We start from the raw sequence: 15,457 nt of genomic DNA, 5'->3' as shown, positions 1-15,457 counted from the left end.
TTAGCATGATATTCTCTAACTCCATCTTTGTCATTGTAGATGGCAAGATTTCATTCTGTTTTGTGGCTGTGTAATATTCCATTGTGTGTATGTATGTATATATGTATATGTGTGTGTGTATCTTTTTTATCCATTCATCAGTTGATGGAGACTTGGCCTGTTTCCATAATTTAGCTATTGTAGATAATGCTGCTATAAAAATTAGGATGCATGTATCCCTTTGAATTAGTATTTTTGTATTCTTTGGGTAAATACCTAGTAATGTAATTGTTGGATTGTAGGATAGTTAAGTTTTTCAGGAACCTTGCTAGGAAGACATACATTCATTCATTCATTTATGTATGTATGTATGTATGTATGTATGTATGTATGAGAGAGTACACACACAGGGGAGTGGTAGAGAGAGGGGAGAGAGAATCCCAATCAGGCTCCACACTGTCAGTGCAGACCCCACCACGGAGCCCTTTCGCGTGAACCATAAGATCACGACCTAAATCGAAATCAAGAATGGGTCACTTGACCAACTGAGCCACCCAGGTGGCTCCAGTTAATGATCTTTTAAAGAAATTTTACTTTAATGAGAAATTGTTTTTTTATATTTGCCATTGCTGATGTTCTTTGTTCCTCCTGGCTGTTTGGAAGTGAATTATTCCCAGTCATGTGTGCTCTGGGGATTGTTCTGCCTGTTTCTTTATGCAATCTTGGGTACTTTCTCACATATACATGCAGTACTCCCTCAAAGACTCACAGGAATCCCTCTGCAGTTACCTGGAATTTTTTCTCTGCAGCCCCATCCTCTCTGTATTTTGCCATGCAATTTCTAGCGACTTTGGCCTCCCTCAGCTCTAACTGCTGTTTCCCAAATTCATCAGGTCTGCTAGGCTCTGTTTGAGTTGCCATGGCCTAAAAACTCTCTGTGCAGCGAGCTGGGGTACTTGTAAGACTTACCATATTTGTCTGCTTCTCTCAGGGGTCACCCTCCCATCCACCTGTTGTCCAGTGTCTGAAAAGCATTATTTCGTCTGATTTTCTAGTTGTTAAGGGAGTACGGTGAACCCAACCCCTGTTATCCCATCATGACCAGAAGTGGAATTATCAGATTGAGTGAAGGATTAAGCTAAGTGTTAAAGAACTTTTTATTTCTTTTTTCTTTTTAAAGTTTTTATTTATTTATTTTGAGAGAGAGCACACATGTGCATGTGGGGGAGGGGCAGAGAGAGAGGGGGAGAGAGAATCCCAAGCAGGCGTCACACTGACAGCGCAGAGCCCAATTCAGGGCTCGAACTCATGAACCATGAGATCATGCCCTGAGTCGAAACCAAGAGTTAGGTGCTTAACCTACTGAGACACCCAGGCACTCCTTAAAGAATTTTTTCTAATCATACAGACTGTTGAATACACCTTTTGGTATTCCATATTGGTAAAAATGTTTAGAAAGGGTGCTTCCAGTTTTTGTTCTAAGTTAGATTGTACCTGATTAATTTATTTGCTTAAAAAAAAAAAAAAGTAGTACATTCAAATGGCTACAAAATAAAAGGTGTATGGTCCCTCACCCATCTAGTTCCCAGCCATCACCACCATTGTTCTCCCGTATTCAGACAACCTTTGTCATTGGTTTCTTGTGTATCCTTAGGTGCTTTTCTTCATTTCTGAACACATATATTTTTATTATATATACTCTGTTCTATATTCTTATTCACATACTGTCGTTTTTTGTTTTTTGTTTTCACTTTAGCAATATGTTTTGAGAACTCTTTTTTTTTAGTACATAAAAAGTACTTTATTTTAAAACTACATAGTATTCCCTTTTATGGATTAAACCACAATTTATTTAGTTACTTAGTGGTGTGCATTGTGCCATTTTTAGTCTTGCTGTTATAAGTAGTCCTAAAATGAATAGCCTTGTATATATTTCATTTTGTACATGTGTGGTTATATCAGAAAATTTCTGAGAAATGGAATTATTGGGTCATAGGATAAATGTATTTTTAATTTTGATGATTATTGCCAAATTGCATTTCATTGCAGTTGTATCATTTTACATTCCCACCTCCACAGATGAGAATGCCTTTTTACCCCATACCCTCATCAACATCAGATTTGTGTCTGTTTGTTAATTTTTAAAATGGCATCTCATAGTAGTTTCGATTTGCATATTTGTTACGAGTGAGACTGAGCATGTTTCCTTTGTTTAAAATACATTTAGGTTTCCTTTCTGTGCAATGTTAGAATTCCTTACCCATTTTCCTGTTGAACTGTTATTTTTTTTTTTTCTTCTTTATAGGAGTTACTTTACATTAGGGAGAGTAGCCCTTTGTCTGTGATAAAGCTTACAAGCATTTTTTCCAGTCTGTTGGTTGACTTTTGACTGATAGTATTTTTAGCCATAGATATAGTGGGGTTTTTGTGTGCTTTTTTTTTTTTTTTTATTTTAATGTGATTTTAGGGCTTCTATAGTTCGAATCATAATTAGGAAGCACCTGATAATCTGAAAGATATGCAAATACTTGATTTGAAAAGATAACTATAATGTGCAACTTTGTTCTGCTAACTACTTAATAGTACTGTTGGGAGGAGAAAGGGTGTTTTCACCCTTACTTTGAACATAAGTCAAACAATTTAAGTACCTCATTGGTTTGATCACCAGCTATGTGATAATAAAAGAGAGGTAGAATCTTTACTTCACCATAGTTAATAGTATATTCTTTTAGGTAGTCTAGATGTGTTTGTCTCACTTGAATAATCCAGTCTTCTATTATCTGAAAACTTTACTGCAACTTCTTTATTGAAATATATCTCAGGTACTAAGGTTCAAAACATAAGATGATAGGAAGTTACTCTGAGTAAGCAGGTAATAAGTTGATTTCAGTATCTTCAGAAGATACTTTCTCTTCCTAATGATCTTTCTTTTTATGTATAAAAGGGAACTGTGGGGATATGAGTAATTTAATTCCTTACAGTTATTGGATTAGCAGTTGAATATCAGGAGGCTAGAATGTGATCAGAGAGCGCCTACTGTATTGTAGCACTGTTATCTTTATTCTTTAAAGGTCCCATTTGAAGAGGGGAAAGAGGTGTGTGGCCACTGATTAGACAGTGTTTTACTTACTTTGCTTACCTCTTTGCTGTTTGCTCTGTCATGAATTGCTATGTTGGATGCGTTCTTGCACTTAGAGCAGTATGACTTGAAAAATTTTTTTGAAAACTGGATTATGGGTCAGTAATTGTTAGTCTCCACATAAATAAATGAGCCTTTGCGTTTTTGAGAAGTAGAATGGATTTGGAAGAGTTGTCTCACATCTTATAAGTCACCTAACATTTTTGTGCTTCTCCTGATTGTTATTTTGCTTATTGACTAGTTTTGTAAATTCATGCAGTCTTTGAGAAAGTTGTTCAAGATAGTGCCGCCATTTCAGTATTTATAATTAAGTATATGCGTCAAAGTATGATATATTTTGGCTAAAAAAATATTAGTAGAGCAACTTTTATTTGAATGGGAATATCTTTTAGATCATGTAGTTTTATCTGCTTGTACTTCCTCGTCATAAAATAGATTGAGCTTACTTTAAGTGGTCCAAATATTTAAACAGAATTTAAATTCAAGTTTAACTTTGATTAAGCATAATTTAAATGATCAAGTTACATAGTTAAAGTAATTCCATGCATGGATCTTCTATGTAATGAAACTTACTATGTTTAATTTTCCCAGCAGAAATTCAGGAAGCAAAAGCTCCCAGTCCTTCCATAAACCGGCAAACCAGCATTGAAACGGATAGAGTGTCTAAAGAGTTCATAGAATTTCTCAAGACCTTCCACAAGACAGGCCAAGAAATCTATAAGCAGACCAAGCTGTTTTTGGAAGCAATGCATTACAAAAGGGTAGGTTGAGAGTAACCACTTAGAAACATAGAGTTTTGGTTTTAGGAAAGGTCTTAGAGATAATCTAGTATAACTTTGTCATTTTACACCTGGGAAAATCAGGATCCAGAGATGTTAAGTTACTTACCTAAGAGATGTCACTGAACCAAGTTAGAACCCAACTCCCAGGCTAGTACTTTTCCACTGCAACTCAGTGGTATTTGGGTCATCTTTGCATGGAAAGTCTGACATCAAAGCCACTTGTATTGTGTACTTTAGTAATAAGCCTTCCTAAATTGTCACCTTGTATGTAGTTTAAACCGCTAAGGGAACATAGTAGACCTTGAACTCTAAGTAGCAGTAGTTAGGCCAATAGCGTTCATTTTAGGGTTTTCTGTTTTTGTTTTGTATTTTGTTATAAAATACCTCTCCTTGATCAGGTGGGAGAAGGGAAAGCCAGAATTTAGATGTTGAAAGGGACCTTAGCAACTATCCAGTTTCAGTCCCTTTTGTTTTATAGACAGGGAAGGTGGGAGCCTGAGAGGATGAGTGACTTGTCAAGGTTACACAGTTAGATTTTGCCAGTGTCAGAACTAGAACTTGTGCCTTCCACAGGTGTCTCTTTAACCTGCAATTTCTAAACTGTAATCTCAATTGCAGTAATTTTTTTTTTTTTTTACGTTTATTTATTTTTGAGACAGAGAGAGACAGAGCATGAACGGGGGAGGGTCAGAGAGAGAGGGAGACACAGAATCGAAAGCAGGCTCCAGGCTCTGAGCCATCAGCCCAGAGCCCGACGCGGGGCTTGAACTCACGGACTGTGAGATCGTGACCTGAGCTGAAGTCAGACGCTTAACCGACTGAGCCACCCAGGCGCCCCTCAATTGCAGTAATTTATAAGACTACTTGTAAAGGGACTCATTTCTGTAAACAACGATCAATTATTTGTAACATTCTTCACCCATTAAACTCAGAATTAGCTCTAAAAGTCCCTTCTGGAAAGTGAGGAAGTCTTAGGAAAAGAGAGTGAGAAAAGCAGCAAGGTAATTAACTGCTTAGCTGTATTTCAGCTGTGGTCACTATCACTAGGCTAATAAGCAAACAGCTTCTGCCAAAATACTTTTTAAATATTGAATTCAGTTAATAAGGGAGAAAAGAAGCTTTCTCTCTTGTTTTTTGGTGTGCAGTTATACTGAGAATAAGCAGTCCTGTTTTCTCCTCAAAGTATTTGTAAGCAGGGGTGCCTGGGTGGCTCAGTTGGTTAAGCATCCGACTTCAGCTCAGGTCATGATCTCATGGTACATGAGTTCGAGCCCCGCGTTGGGCTCTGTGCTGTCAGTTCAGAGCCTGGAGCCTGTCTTCGGATTCTGTGTCTCCCTCTCTCTCTGCCCCTCCCCCACTCACTCTCTGTCTCTATCAAAAAATGAATAAACAGTAAAAAAAGAAAATTTAAAGCATTTGTAAGCAGATAGTAATATTTAAAGAAAGCATATATCATTGATGGGTTTTTTTGTTTTGTTTTGTTTTTGTAACATTTATTTATTTTTGAGAGAGTGTGAGTTGGGGAGGGTCAGAGAGAGAGGGAGACAAAATCTGAAGCACGCTCCAGGCTCTGAGCTGTCAGCATAGGACTGGATGCGGGGCTCAAACCATGACATCGTGACCTGAGCCGAAGTTGAAGCTCAACCGACTGAGCCACCCAGGCGCCCATAATCATTGATGTTTTAAGTTAGAAGCAGTGATAGACTTCCTTAGTATGGAATCTTCAGAGGTCATGTGGTATACAACTTTCATTTTTTTTAATATATAATTTATTGTCAAATTAGTTTCCATACAACACCCAGTGCTCATCCCAATAGGTGCCCTCCTCAGTGCCCATCACCCACTTTCCCCTCTCCCCCACCCCCATCAACCCTCAGTTTGTTCTCAGTATTTAAGACAACTTTCATTTTTTTAGCCATAAATAAAAACTAAGCCTTTGTAGTTATTTATTCTTTTTTTCAAAATTTTTTCTAATGTTTATTTATTTTTAAGAGAAGGAGATGATGTGAGTTGGGGAGGGGCAGAGAGAGAGAGAGAGAGAGAGAGAGAGAGAGAGAGAGAGAGAGAATCTGAAGCAGGCTCCAGCCTCCGAGCTGTCAGCACAGAGCCCAGGGTGGGGCTTAAACTTGGGAATGGCAAGATCATGACCTAGGCCGAAGTTGGACACTTAACTGACTGAGCCACACAGGCAGCCCTGTAGCTATTTTTTCTTTAGTCCATACAGAATGTTTACAGGATATTCATACAATTTTGGCCTAGAGACTACAGTACATATAGCATATATACTGTGTAATGCTATATTTTAGAAAAACAATAAGCTCATTTGATCAGCTCATCAGAACTGATTTGTTCATTTTTCTTTTGCTCAGAACTGTAACGTGCCCTTGTTCTGTAATAATTTAGTTGACTTTTAAACCAATATACTAAAGTAAAACAGTAATTAACTGGGGCAGAATACCATCATGCCTAACTGTTTTCAAGGCATCACTAACCCATATCTGAGAACTGAATGTGGCCTCAGATTCCTTCCATTTGAAGAGCCATTGTGCAACAGTTTTCTATTTCTACACTAGCACTAAGTGTTCTGTGGCTAAGTGTCCAAGTCTTAGGCAGGTATGTGCCACAATACCTGGCACATACCTGAAATTGAACAGATATTTGTTAAACTGAAATGTCCAGTGCTTCTCCAGGAAGTCCTTTTGCCTTTGGCTCCAAGTTAAATGTCCTTTTAAATAAATAAAACAGTTTTTATACCAGAATGAACCAATCTTACCTAATAAGCTTCAAATCACTTAATCATATAAATTTCTTGAGAGAATCTGATTGAGTGCAGTTGGGGATAGTTGCTGAGGTAATGAAGTGTGTGAAAGGTGTCCTCTGTACTCAGGTAACCAAAGCTCAAAATCTTAACTTAGGCTTAGACTTAAGGCTCAAAAAACTTAATTTAATGTTAGTCTCACCAAGTAGACTTTCTAAGTCATCTTATTCTAGTGACCTATACAGTATGAAAATTCATTTCCTATATGTTTGAACCCACCCTGTTGACGTTGCCATTAACTGGTGATTCTTTCTTCTGTGCCCCACAGTAGCAGTCTTCCCCAAATCTCTGAGGTCCAGAACAATGGACCGCTCTTGCCCACATCTTTTTCTACTGCATTCCTGTTTTCTCCAATCTGAGTGTATGTCAGTGGTGAGCAGCCTTTTCCATATCTGGCTCAAGTCTAGAAAATTAAATATTTACAGAATTGCATTAAAAAGGTTGGGTTTATTTTCAGCCATTTTATCTTTATCACAAAACACCTCATCTGCACTCAGAACTTTTTTTTTTCTTTTTTCAATTTCCTCATCCCAAAAGGATGTCTCTTTGGGATGAAATTTCATTCAGTCCTTACATAATTCATACACACTGCAGTAATACAATGTAATGCTTTACTGTTCAACAAATATTGTTGGTTGCTCAGACTCTTCTGAAGGTGGTTTATTTTGTCATTTTTTCTGTTTGGTTAATCTTATTAGCTACTTAAAATATATCTTATATTCCTTTTCATATTATTTAGAATAAGAGGTATTTTTATTGCAAACAAAATAGGCAGCTACATCATTAACATAAAATCCATTCATATTTATGTTGTCATCAGCCACTTTTCTTAGAAGTCATCATAGCAAGAATTTAAATTTTACTAAGAAAATGATTGATGGGGGACTGGCATATACAGAAGAAGCTAAGAAGAATTTATAAGGTTTAGTGTTTTAAACTTCTTATCATTACAAAAATAACTAGAATTTAAGAATCTCACTCTAAGAGCCAAGCTTCAGATAGGTCTAAGAGTGGCCATGGATTCTGGATGTATAGGGTCACTAATGAAATGAAGGATGTATGGGTTTCTTTTTGTCATTTGGACAAAGCCTTTTTATGTGGCCAGGGTAATTTTAAAGTATTATATAGAGCCAACTTTCAATATTAACCTTTTCCATCATAACTAGAAAACCCTATTTTCTAACTTAGTAAGATCCCTTCCTTGGTGAAGTTTTTTTTCCCATAAGTTTATTTATATGAAAACATTTTCAAAACACAAAACAGACTGCAGTTAAATCAAGAAGTTTCTTTTGCTGCCCAAAATGTTTAAATCCTGCCATTGTTAATTATTAATAAATCACTCAGAAGCACTCTCCCCTATTCTGAAAGTGGAGCCTACTCTATTTTTAAAAGTGGAGCTTATTATACCCTCTACTTCCTTAAAATACATACCTTTTAATTTATTAGATATTGAATTAAAGCTTTTTGATAAGTGAATTTTGTGGATTTCTCGATGCATTATTTTTTTGAGAGGGAGAGAGAAAATCCCAAGCAGGCTCCATACCCAGCATGGACCCCCATGCAGAGCTTGATCTCATGACCACAAGACCACAACCTGAGCCGAAATCAAGACTCAGCGCTTAACTGACTGAGCCACCCAGGCACCCCTCAATGCAATTTTAAAAACAAGATTCCTTTATTAGCAGTCATTCAAATATTCTTTTTCCTTACTAAAGAAGCAGTCAAGCACAAACATAAGACCTTTTGTTACTTTCATCATTCTTTTCCCAAGCATTCATTCTATAAAATTCTGATATTGGTTATATTATATAAACTTAAAATTTTTCCCATGTCAACTCTCTTGAAAAACTATTTTTCTAAACCTGAATGAGGAGAAAAAAATTACAGTTTACAACATAGCTATATCTTCATTTATCTTCTCTTTCCAAGAATAAATAGAAAGCTAGGTGTCCTCCTATACCTTAAAATGACTGCACTATTCTAGAGGTGCCTGGGTGGCTCAGTTGGTTAAGCATCCAACTCTAGATTTTGGCTCAGGTCATGATCTTGTAGTTTGTGAATTCAAGCCCCATGTCAGGCTCTGTGCTGGCGGCATAGTGCCTGCTTGGCATTTTCTCTCTCCCTCTCTCTCTTTGCCCCTACCCCACACACATTCTCTTTCTCTCTCTTTCTCTCTCTCTCTTTCTCTCCCTCCCTCCCTCCCTCCCTCCCTCCCTCTCCCACTGCCTCTCTCTCTCAAAATAAATAAATAAACATTATAAACAAATGAATAAACTTTATAAATAAACTTTTTCTAACGTTTATTTATTTTGAGAGAGAGAGAGAGGCAGGGGGAGAGGGAGTGGGCTCCATGCTGTGAGCACAGAACCCAATGTGGGGCTCGATCCTATGAACCATGAGATTATGACCTGAGCCAAAGTCGGACACTTAACTGACTGAGCCACCCAGGTGCCCCTAAATAAATAAACTTTTAAAAATAATTTCACTATTCTAAACCATATGTGTGTGCAAGGAGTAGTTTGACCTGCTGTGTATTTACTGTTAGGAGAGCAGAGGTTTGTATCCAAGGCAAAGAAATTTTAATTAACAAAATAGGCTTTAATCATGATAAGAAAATTGGGGAGCCGGGCTAGGGGAGAAACCCAGGACTCAATTTTAAAGTTAGATGAGAAGTGAGGTGACAAGACAGTGGGAAAGCATCTGAGCTGATAGAATCTGTAAGTTGTAAGAACTGAAAATAGATAAAAGGTTGAATTGATAATTATGTTGAAAGTGATGAGTGAATAAAATAAGAATGTATCATAGAAGAATACAGCGATATGTACGAGAAAACTTAAGACCTTATTAAGGGGAACCGTGATGGCTCAGTGGGTGAGGCTGGCTCCCAGCTTTGGCATCGTCTCTCAGGCCCTCTCCTGTTGTGCACAGCTGCAAAACAAAAGAACACTGCCCAGAGTAGAAGAGGACACGGGTCAAAATGGAACGGAAGAGAGGTATTTCCTCTACAGAGAGGATAGTCATGGAAGAGAGAGTCATTAGAAGAGCAACTAAAAGCGTGTACGGAAGAATAAAAGCAAGATTTGGCAGATACAGAGAACTTTTTGCCAAGGAGCCAAAAGTGGTGGAGGAGGCATAATTATATGGTATTTAGGAATTCTGCGAGGACTTGCTAGAGGTTGTAGGCATTTTAGAGAAAGCAACACAATGTGTGTTCCAAGAGAAAAAAATTAAAGATGATAACCCTATAAAACCTATAGAAGAGCCCCATAATGACAGAAATCCACATCCAGAAGGTGTTCAAAAATCACGGCTTACTCAAATTAAACCAGTTGTGGTTCAAACTGAGCCAAGTTTGACCCTACAGATGTGAGGCTTTGTTCTGCATTCTTGTTGAGGGGAAAGAGCTGGGCACAGCAGTGCTAGTTAACAAGGTGAGGTACAAGCTGATGGCCCACACCAGGACCTACCTTGGTGGGCATGGTGAAAGGAGCTTAGCTGCCTCTGACTAGCTGCTGTAACTCTTGAAAGGCTGATTCGTCTTTTCTCACCCATGAGTAGTTTTGACCTTTCCCCAAACTTTGTTGGAAAAACCCAAGTGGCTAAGCACACAATTAAATTAATGAACTCTAATTCAGGAGTCTGTTCACTGATTTTTAGGATTCCATGTTGCGTAGTTTCACATACTTAGAGAAGAAGCCACTTGGACACTGCTAGTCCTCTAGAGTATCATGAGTGATGCTATGTTTGCTCAAATTCTGGTGACATCAGAGTATCTTAAATGAATACAGTGTCTTCTAGAATCCTGTGGGGTTACTTGGCCGTGCCTTGCTGCACTGTGGTTCTTTCACATCTCACTGTGTAAATGAAAGGCAAGAGTATAAGCATTTTTCTTGCTAAAAAAATTTAACGCTGACCTTTGTGAAGAACATATGTGAGCTCATTTGTAATTACTAACTAACCAGGTGCTAAAAATGATCAACTACTGGCTTTACCTTAGAGATGTGAAATGAACATAATGTACCTTAACAATTCTCACCATCTTTTTTTTTAAAAGTTTTTTTAACGTTTATTTATTTTTGAGACAGAGACAGAGCATGAATGGGGGAAGGTCAGAGAGAGAGGGAGACACAGAATCTGAAACAGGCTCCAGGCTCTGAGCTGTCAGCACAGAGCCCAACGCGGGGCTCGAACTCACAGACCGTGAGATCATGACCTGAGCCACAGTCGGACGCTTAACCTAATGAGCCACCCAGGCACCCCAATTCTCACCATCTTTATTTTGGCAGTAATTGAATTTGACAAAAAACAATTACTTTTGCTCTGTTTTGTTCATCTAAATGTAGAAATGTTTAAATCTGTGTTCAACTAGCTACTAATGACCTCAGGGTATATTCCCTAGTAAGATGGACTATCTCAAACTATGAGAACCACATGCTTGGTCTACTTTAAATGTTAATGTTTAATTTTAAATTTTTATTTAAGAGGATTGAAGCACCAATGTGTTTATTTTCCTAAAAAAATTATTGAAGGCAACAGAAACTGGCAGTACAAAAAATATGGACATCGAAGCTAAAACCTAAATAAATTAAACAGTTAACTGCTGTACAAAAGAAACTTAACCCAGAAAACAGATTATGGAATTCTAAATTCTAATGATGAGATGTGCCAGGTGAACTACATAGAAAACATAATTAAGGAAATAGGCAAAGATTTTCAAAACAGAGTGGAAAGAAAAAAAAAAAAGATTTCAACCAGACAATTAAGAAGGTATACAGAATACCTCTCAGTATTACTAGTCAAAAGAATACACCCACTTGTCAAACCTTCAAACAAAACAGGAAAATTTTTTAGGAAAAAAATAAAATGACTTTACACACAGACATTATAGAAAAGTTGATCCCAGTCAATGGTTTGAAAATAGGAAAAGTAGACTTTGATAGACTGTAATTTTTCTTAGAAAACTGAAAAAACATTTTGGAATTTTGTAGAACCTAAAAATTTACCAGCACAAACCTGCTTAGCTCCTTTGAGAAGAACTGTGAAGAATCTGAGATTTTCCCTACTCTCAAGTTAACAAATTAGCCTGCCATCATTCCATGGATACTGGCAGAAGCCATGAGTCCCCTGGGTCAGAAAAGAAGGCCAGTTTATTACTCACAGCAGTAGCCATATCTAGAGTATATTAGCCTTTGCACCAATTCCCTGAGTGTCAGTTCCCACAGGGTAATGCAAAGACCAGGTAATGTCTGTGCTTGCAGTGAGTAATGTTAGATAAGAGGATGTTTTAAACGTGTCTGACCTTTGCCTCAGATGGAAATGTTATCTTTATTATACTGGACAATAAACAGTCTACCCTTTTACTTGAGGGAGGTGCTATCTCTGTCTTCCAAGGCTATTTGCTATTTAGCTATCCTTGAAAAGATAGTGCAGAACAAAGGCAATCAGTGACTCTCCTCACAAGATCTGTAGAAATAGAAGAAATCTATGTAGAATTGTCTCCGAGTGTTTTTACAGTATTACAAAGAGAGGGGCAATGATAAATGGTCACATTTATTTCTTCTTTCATTCAACTAATTGAGCAATAGCCCTATGCCTGGCTCTGTTTAGGAACTGAGGATATGGTGGTCAACAGTCCCCTCACGGAGCTCACATTTTAGTGGCGAAAATAATCAACAGATTTGTAATATAACATAGTGGTAAGTCCTACAAAGAATCTGAAACAAGATAAGAGGACAGAGTAGCAGGGGAGTTATTGTAAATTGTAAAATAAACAGTCTAATGTAGTGTAAGTCTGTGTGATAGAAATATAAAAAGAAATTTTCTGAATAGTAACATAGAATTGCAGTGATTGTTGGAACCGGGGGAGGAATAGGTGACTCATTGCCACTAGCAAAACAGGCCATTTAGGCCTTTAAAAGGAGGTCACAGTGTTTTTACTTAGAAGTGAGTACCACTGGGGCACCTGGGTGGCTCAGTCAGTTCAGCATCTGGCTCTTGATTTCGGCTTAGGTCATGATCTCACAGTTCATGAGATCGAGCCCTGCGTCGGGCTCTGTGCTGACAATAAGGAACCTGCTTGGGATTCTCTCTCCCTCTCTCTGCCCCTCCCCTGCTTACTAGCGCACGCTCTCTCTGGCTCCCTCAAAATAAATATTTTTTTAAAAAGTGAGTACTAGTAATCATAAGAATCAATGTACTGTGGTTTGTTCTAAGTATTGAGATATGGTGCAAATGAAAGGTAACCATGTCTGAGGCACCTAGGAGATAAAAAAAGAATAATCTATTGCAGAAAGTGCATACACTGAAAGAATAACAAGTAAAATTGTAGCATGCTAAAGGAAAATTAAAATATTACTTGTTAAGATGTTAAGTGAAGCCCCCATATTATAAAAATAAAATTAGATTAATAGTCTTCATAATAAAAAAGTTTCATCTCACAAACTCCATAATGATAGTCCTTTTGTTAATTTAAACATAGTCTGTTTATGAAAGGATTTGAAAAGATTTACAAAATGATTTAAACTAAGAATAGGAGAAGAAGGGACTAATTTGATGGTATTTAGAATTTACAAACATGTTCTTATGGACACATTCTTCATGTAGCTGCTGCTTATAATTACCCACATGAAAGTCCAGGCATAGTATTAAAACTAGTTTTCTGAAGAAGTATTACCAGTGGACTTAAAATTGCTCAGTCCATGGATCTATTTGTCTGGTTATCTACTTTAGTGCAGGGATGAAGCTTAGAGAATTTACAATATAAATTTCATTGATCAATTCATAGACAAGGGCTAGATAGGAAGCAAAAAATTGAAGTCTCGTTGGGAAGCAGCAGTATGGAAAGCAAAGCCACGTATTGGACAAACTGAGCATGCTCTGATAGAGTCCCATCCTCCAGCAGCAGGAGGAGGTGGGTAGAATCAGGACTTTTCTCACACAGTAGATGTGATCTGCTCAAGTTCAGACCCCAGAGCATGGAGACATCCTGTCTCGTTGAACTTTACTAGAAACGTCGTTCCTATATCACATAGATATTAGTATGAAATAAGAATGCTTACTGCTACAGTATACCCATACCTATTTAGAGAGAATTGTTGAAGGTAGATGCAATAAAAAGGAGAAGTGAAGGATTTATCATGTGGCCCATGGCACTTTTTGTCCTTCTGGTTTTTAATTCCCATAGAATATTATAATTACTTATTTGCGTTCAATCTTCCCATTCAAATTGAATGCCTTCTGGGCATTTTATTAATTTTGTTTTTAATACCTTGTCTGGTACGGTGGCTAGCAATTCTGATCATGCAGCAAGTGCTTTTTGAGTGAATAGAAATAAAATTTCCATGAAATTTAGGAAAAATGATCTTCTCAGGAAAATCTAAGTGTACTAATAGAGGTGTCAATTTATTGGCATAACAAGATAAATTCATAAAGTTCAGTTACAGTATGACACACTGGTGATAAAAAGCTAAAGAACCTAGCACAGTATTAAAAAATAGTAATTTGGGGGGCGCCTGAGTGGCTCAGTCAGTTGAGCGTCCGATTTCAGCTCAGATCATGATCTCACAGTTCTTGGGTTCAAGCCCTGCGTCGGGCTCTGTGCTGACAGCTTAGAGCCTGGAGCCTGCTTCAAATTCTGTGTTTCCCTCTCTCTCTGCCCTTCCCCTGCTCACGCTGTGTCTCTCTCTCAAAAATAAACCTTTAAAAAATAGTAATTTTTAAATATAATAGCGATAAATAGCATTAAATATTAGTAAAAGTCTAATAAGGCAAGTTAGTTCATACAAAGATTTAAAAGACTAAGGATTAGGGGCGCCTGAGTGGCTCAATCGGTTAAGCGTCCGGCTTCGGCTCAGGTCATGATCTCACAGTCCGTGAGTTCGAGCCCCGCGACGGGCTCTGTGCTGACAGCGCAGAGCCTGGAGCCTGCTTCAGATTCTGTGTCTCCCTCTCTCTCTGCCCCTCCCCTGCTCATGCTCTGCCTCTCTCTGTCTCAAAAATAAATAAAAACATTTAAAAAAAAAATTTTTTTTTTTTTTAAATAAAAGACTAAGGATTGTTAGGGCGCCTGGATGGCTCAGTCAGTTAAGTGTCCAACTCTAGATTTCAGCTCAGGTCATTATCTCATGGTCGTAAGGTCAAGTCCCATGTCAGGCTCTGCACCGATAATGCTAAGCCTGCTTGAGATTCTCTCTCCCTCCCTCTTTCCCTCTCTCTCTCTCTCTCTCTCTCTCTGTCTGTCTCTCTCTCACAAAGTAAACAAACATTTAAAAAATAAAAGACTAAAGATAGTATCTTGGATCTAGGTAAGAAAAATTTAAATTACAATGTTATATTTATTCTAGAAAAAAAAAGCAAATATATAATCTTTTTGTGTGGTGGGTTTGGGAACAAGAATTTGGTAGGAGAGGTTTCTAAATCTAGCAGACTTCAAAATATATCCTAAAATGAAAGACATCACAACTAGGTGAGATTTTAATTAAAAAATTAAAATATAGGACAGTGAAATAAACCAGGGATTCCAGAAATAAATTCGGTTTCTCAGGAGCAACTGGGGGAACAGAGGGAGCAGTGTTGCTTTTTACTTACTACCTGCTACTGACAAAGGGAAGTTTATATATAGATTACTTATGGTCCATATTTCATACTTGCACCTTACATTTCGGCCAAATAAGAGTTAAATATGAAAAAACTTAGAAGTAAATTAGTGAAGTCGATTAGGATATTTATTTGTGCTGGAGA

The 15,457-nt window shown here is 37.6% G+C and overlaps 1 protein-coding gene across 5 annotated transcripts in view; it reads left to right on the top strand.

The window, feature by feature from the left end:
* Positions 1–15,457, top strand: part of RABGEF1 (RAB guanine nucleotide exchange factor 1) — a 63,162-nt gene that overhangs the window by 30,868 nt on the left and 16,837 nt on the right. For 3 of the 5 annotated variants that reach the window (XM_011290331.3, XM_011290332.3, XM_045048223.1), the window contains exon 4: positions 3,710–3,879. The exons of 1 other annotated variant lie outside the window; for it this stretch is intronic. In XM_011290331.3, the coding sequence (XP_011288633.1) occupies positions 3,710–3,879 (170 nt within the window). The remainder of the gene's footprint in view (positions 1–3,709; positions 3,880–15,457) is intronic. One more of the 5 variants, XM_011290333.3, reaches the window with a different exon arrangement.

The sequence above is a fragment of the Felis catus genome, chromosome E3, assembly GCF_018350175.1.
Source record: "Felis catus isolate Fca126 chromosome E3, F.catus_Fca126_mat1.0, whole genome shotgun sequence".
In the NCBI taxonomy this organism is placed as follows: domain Eukaryota; kingdom Metazoa; phylum Chordata; class Mammalia; order Carnivora; family Felidae; genus Felis; species Felis catus.
This window is presented reverse-complemented; position numbering and strand designations above follow the sequence as displayed.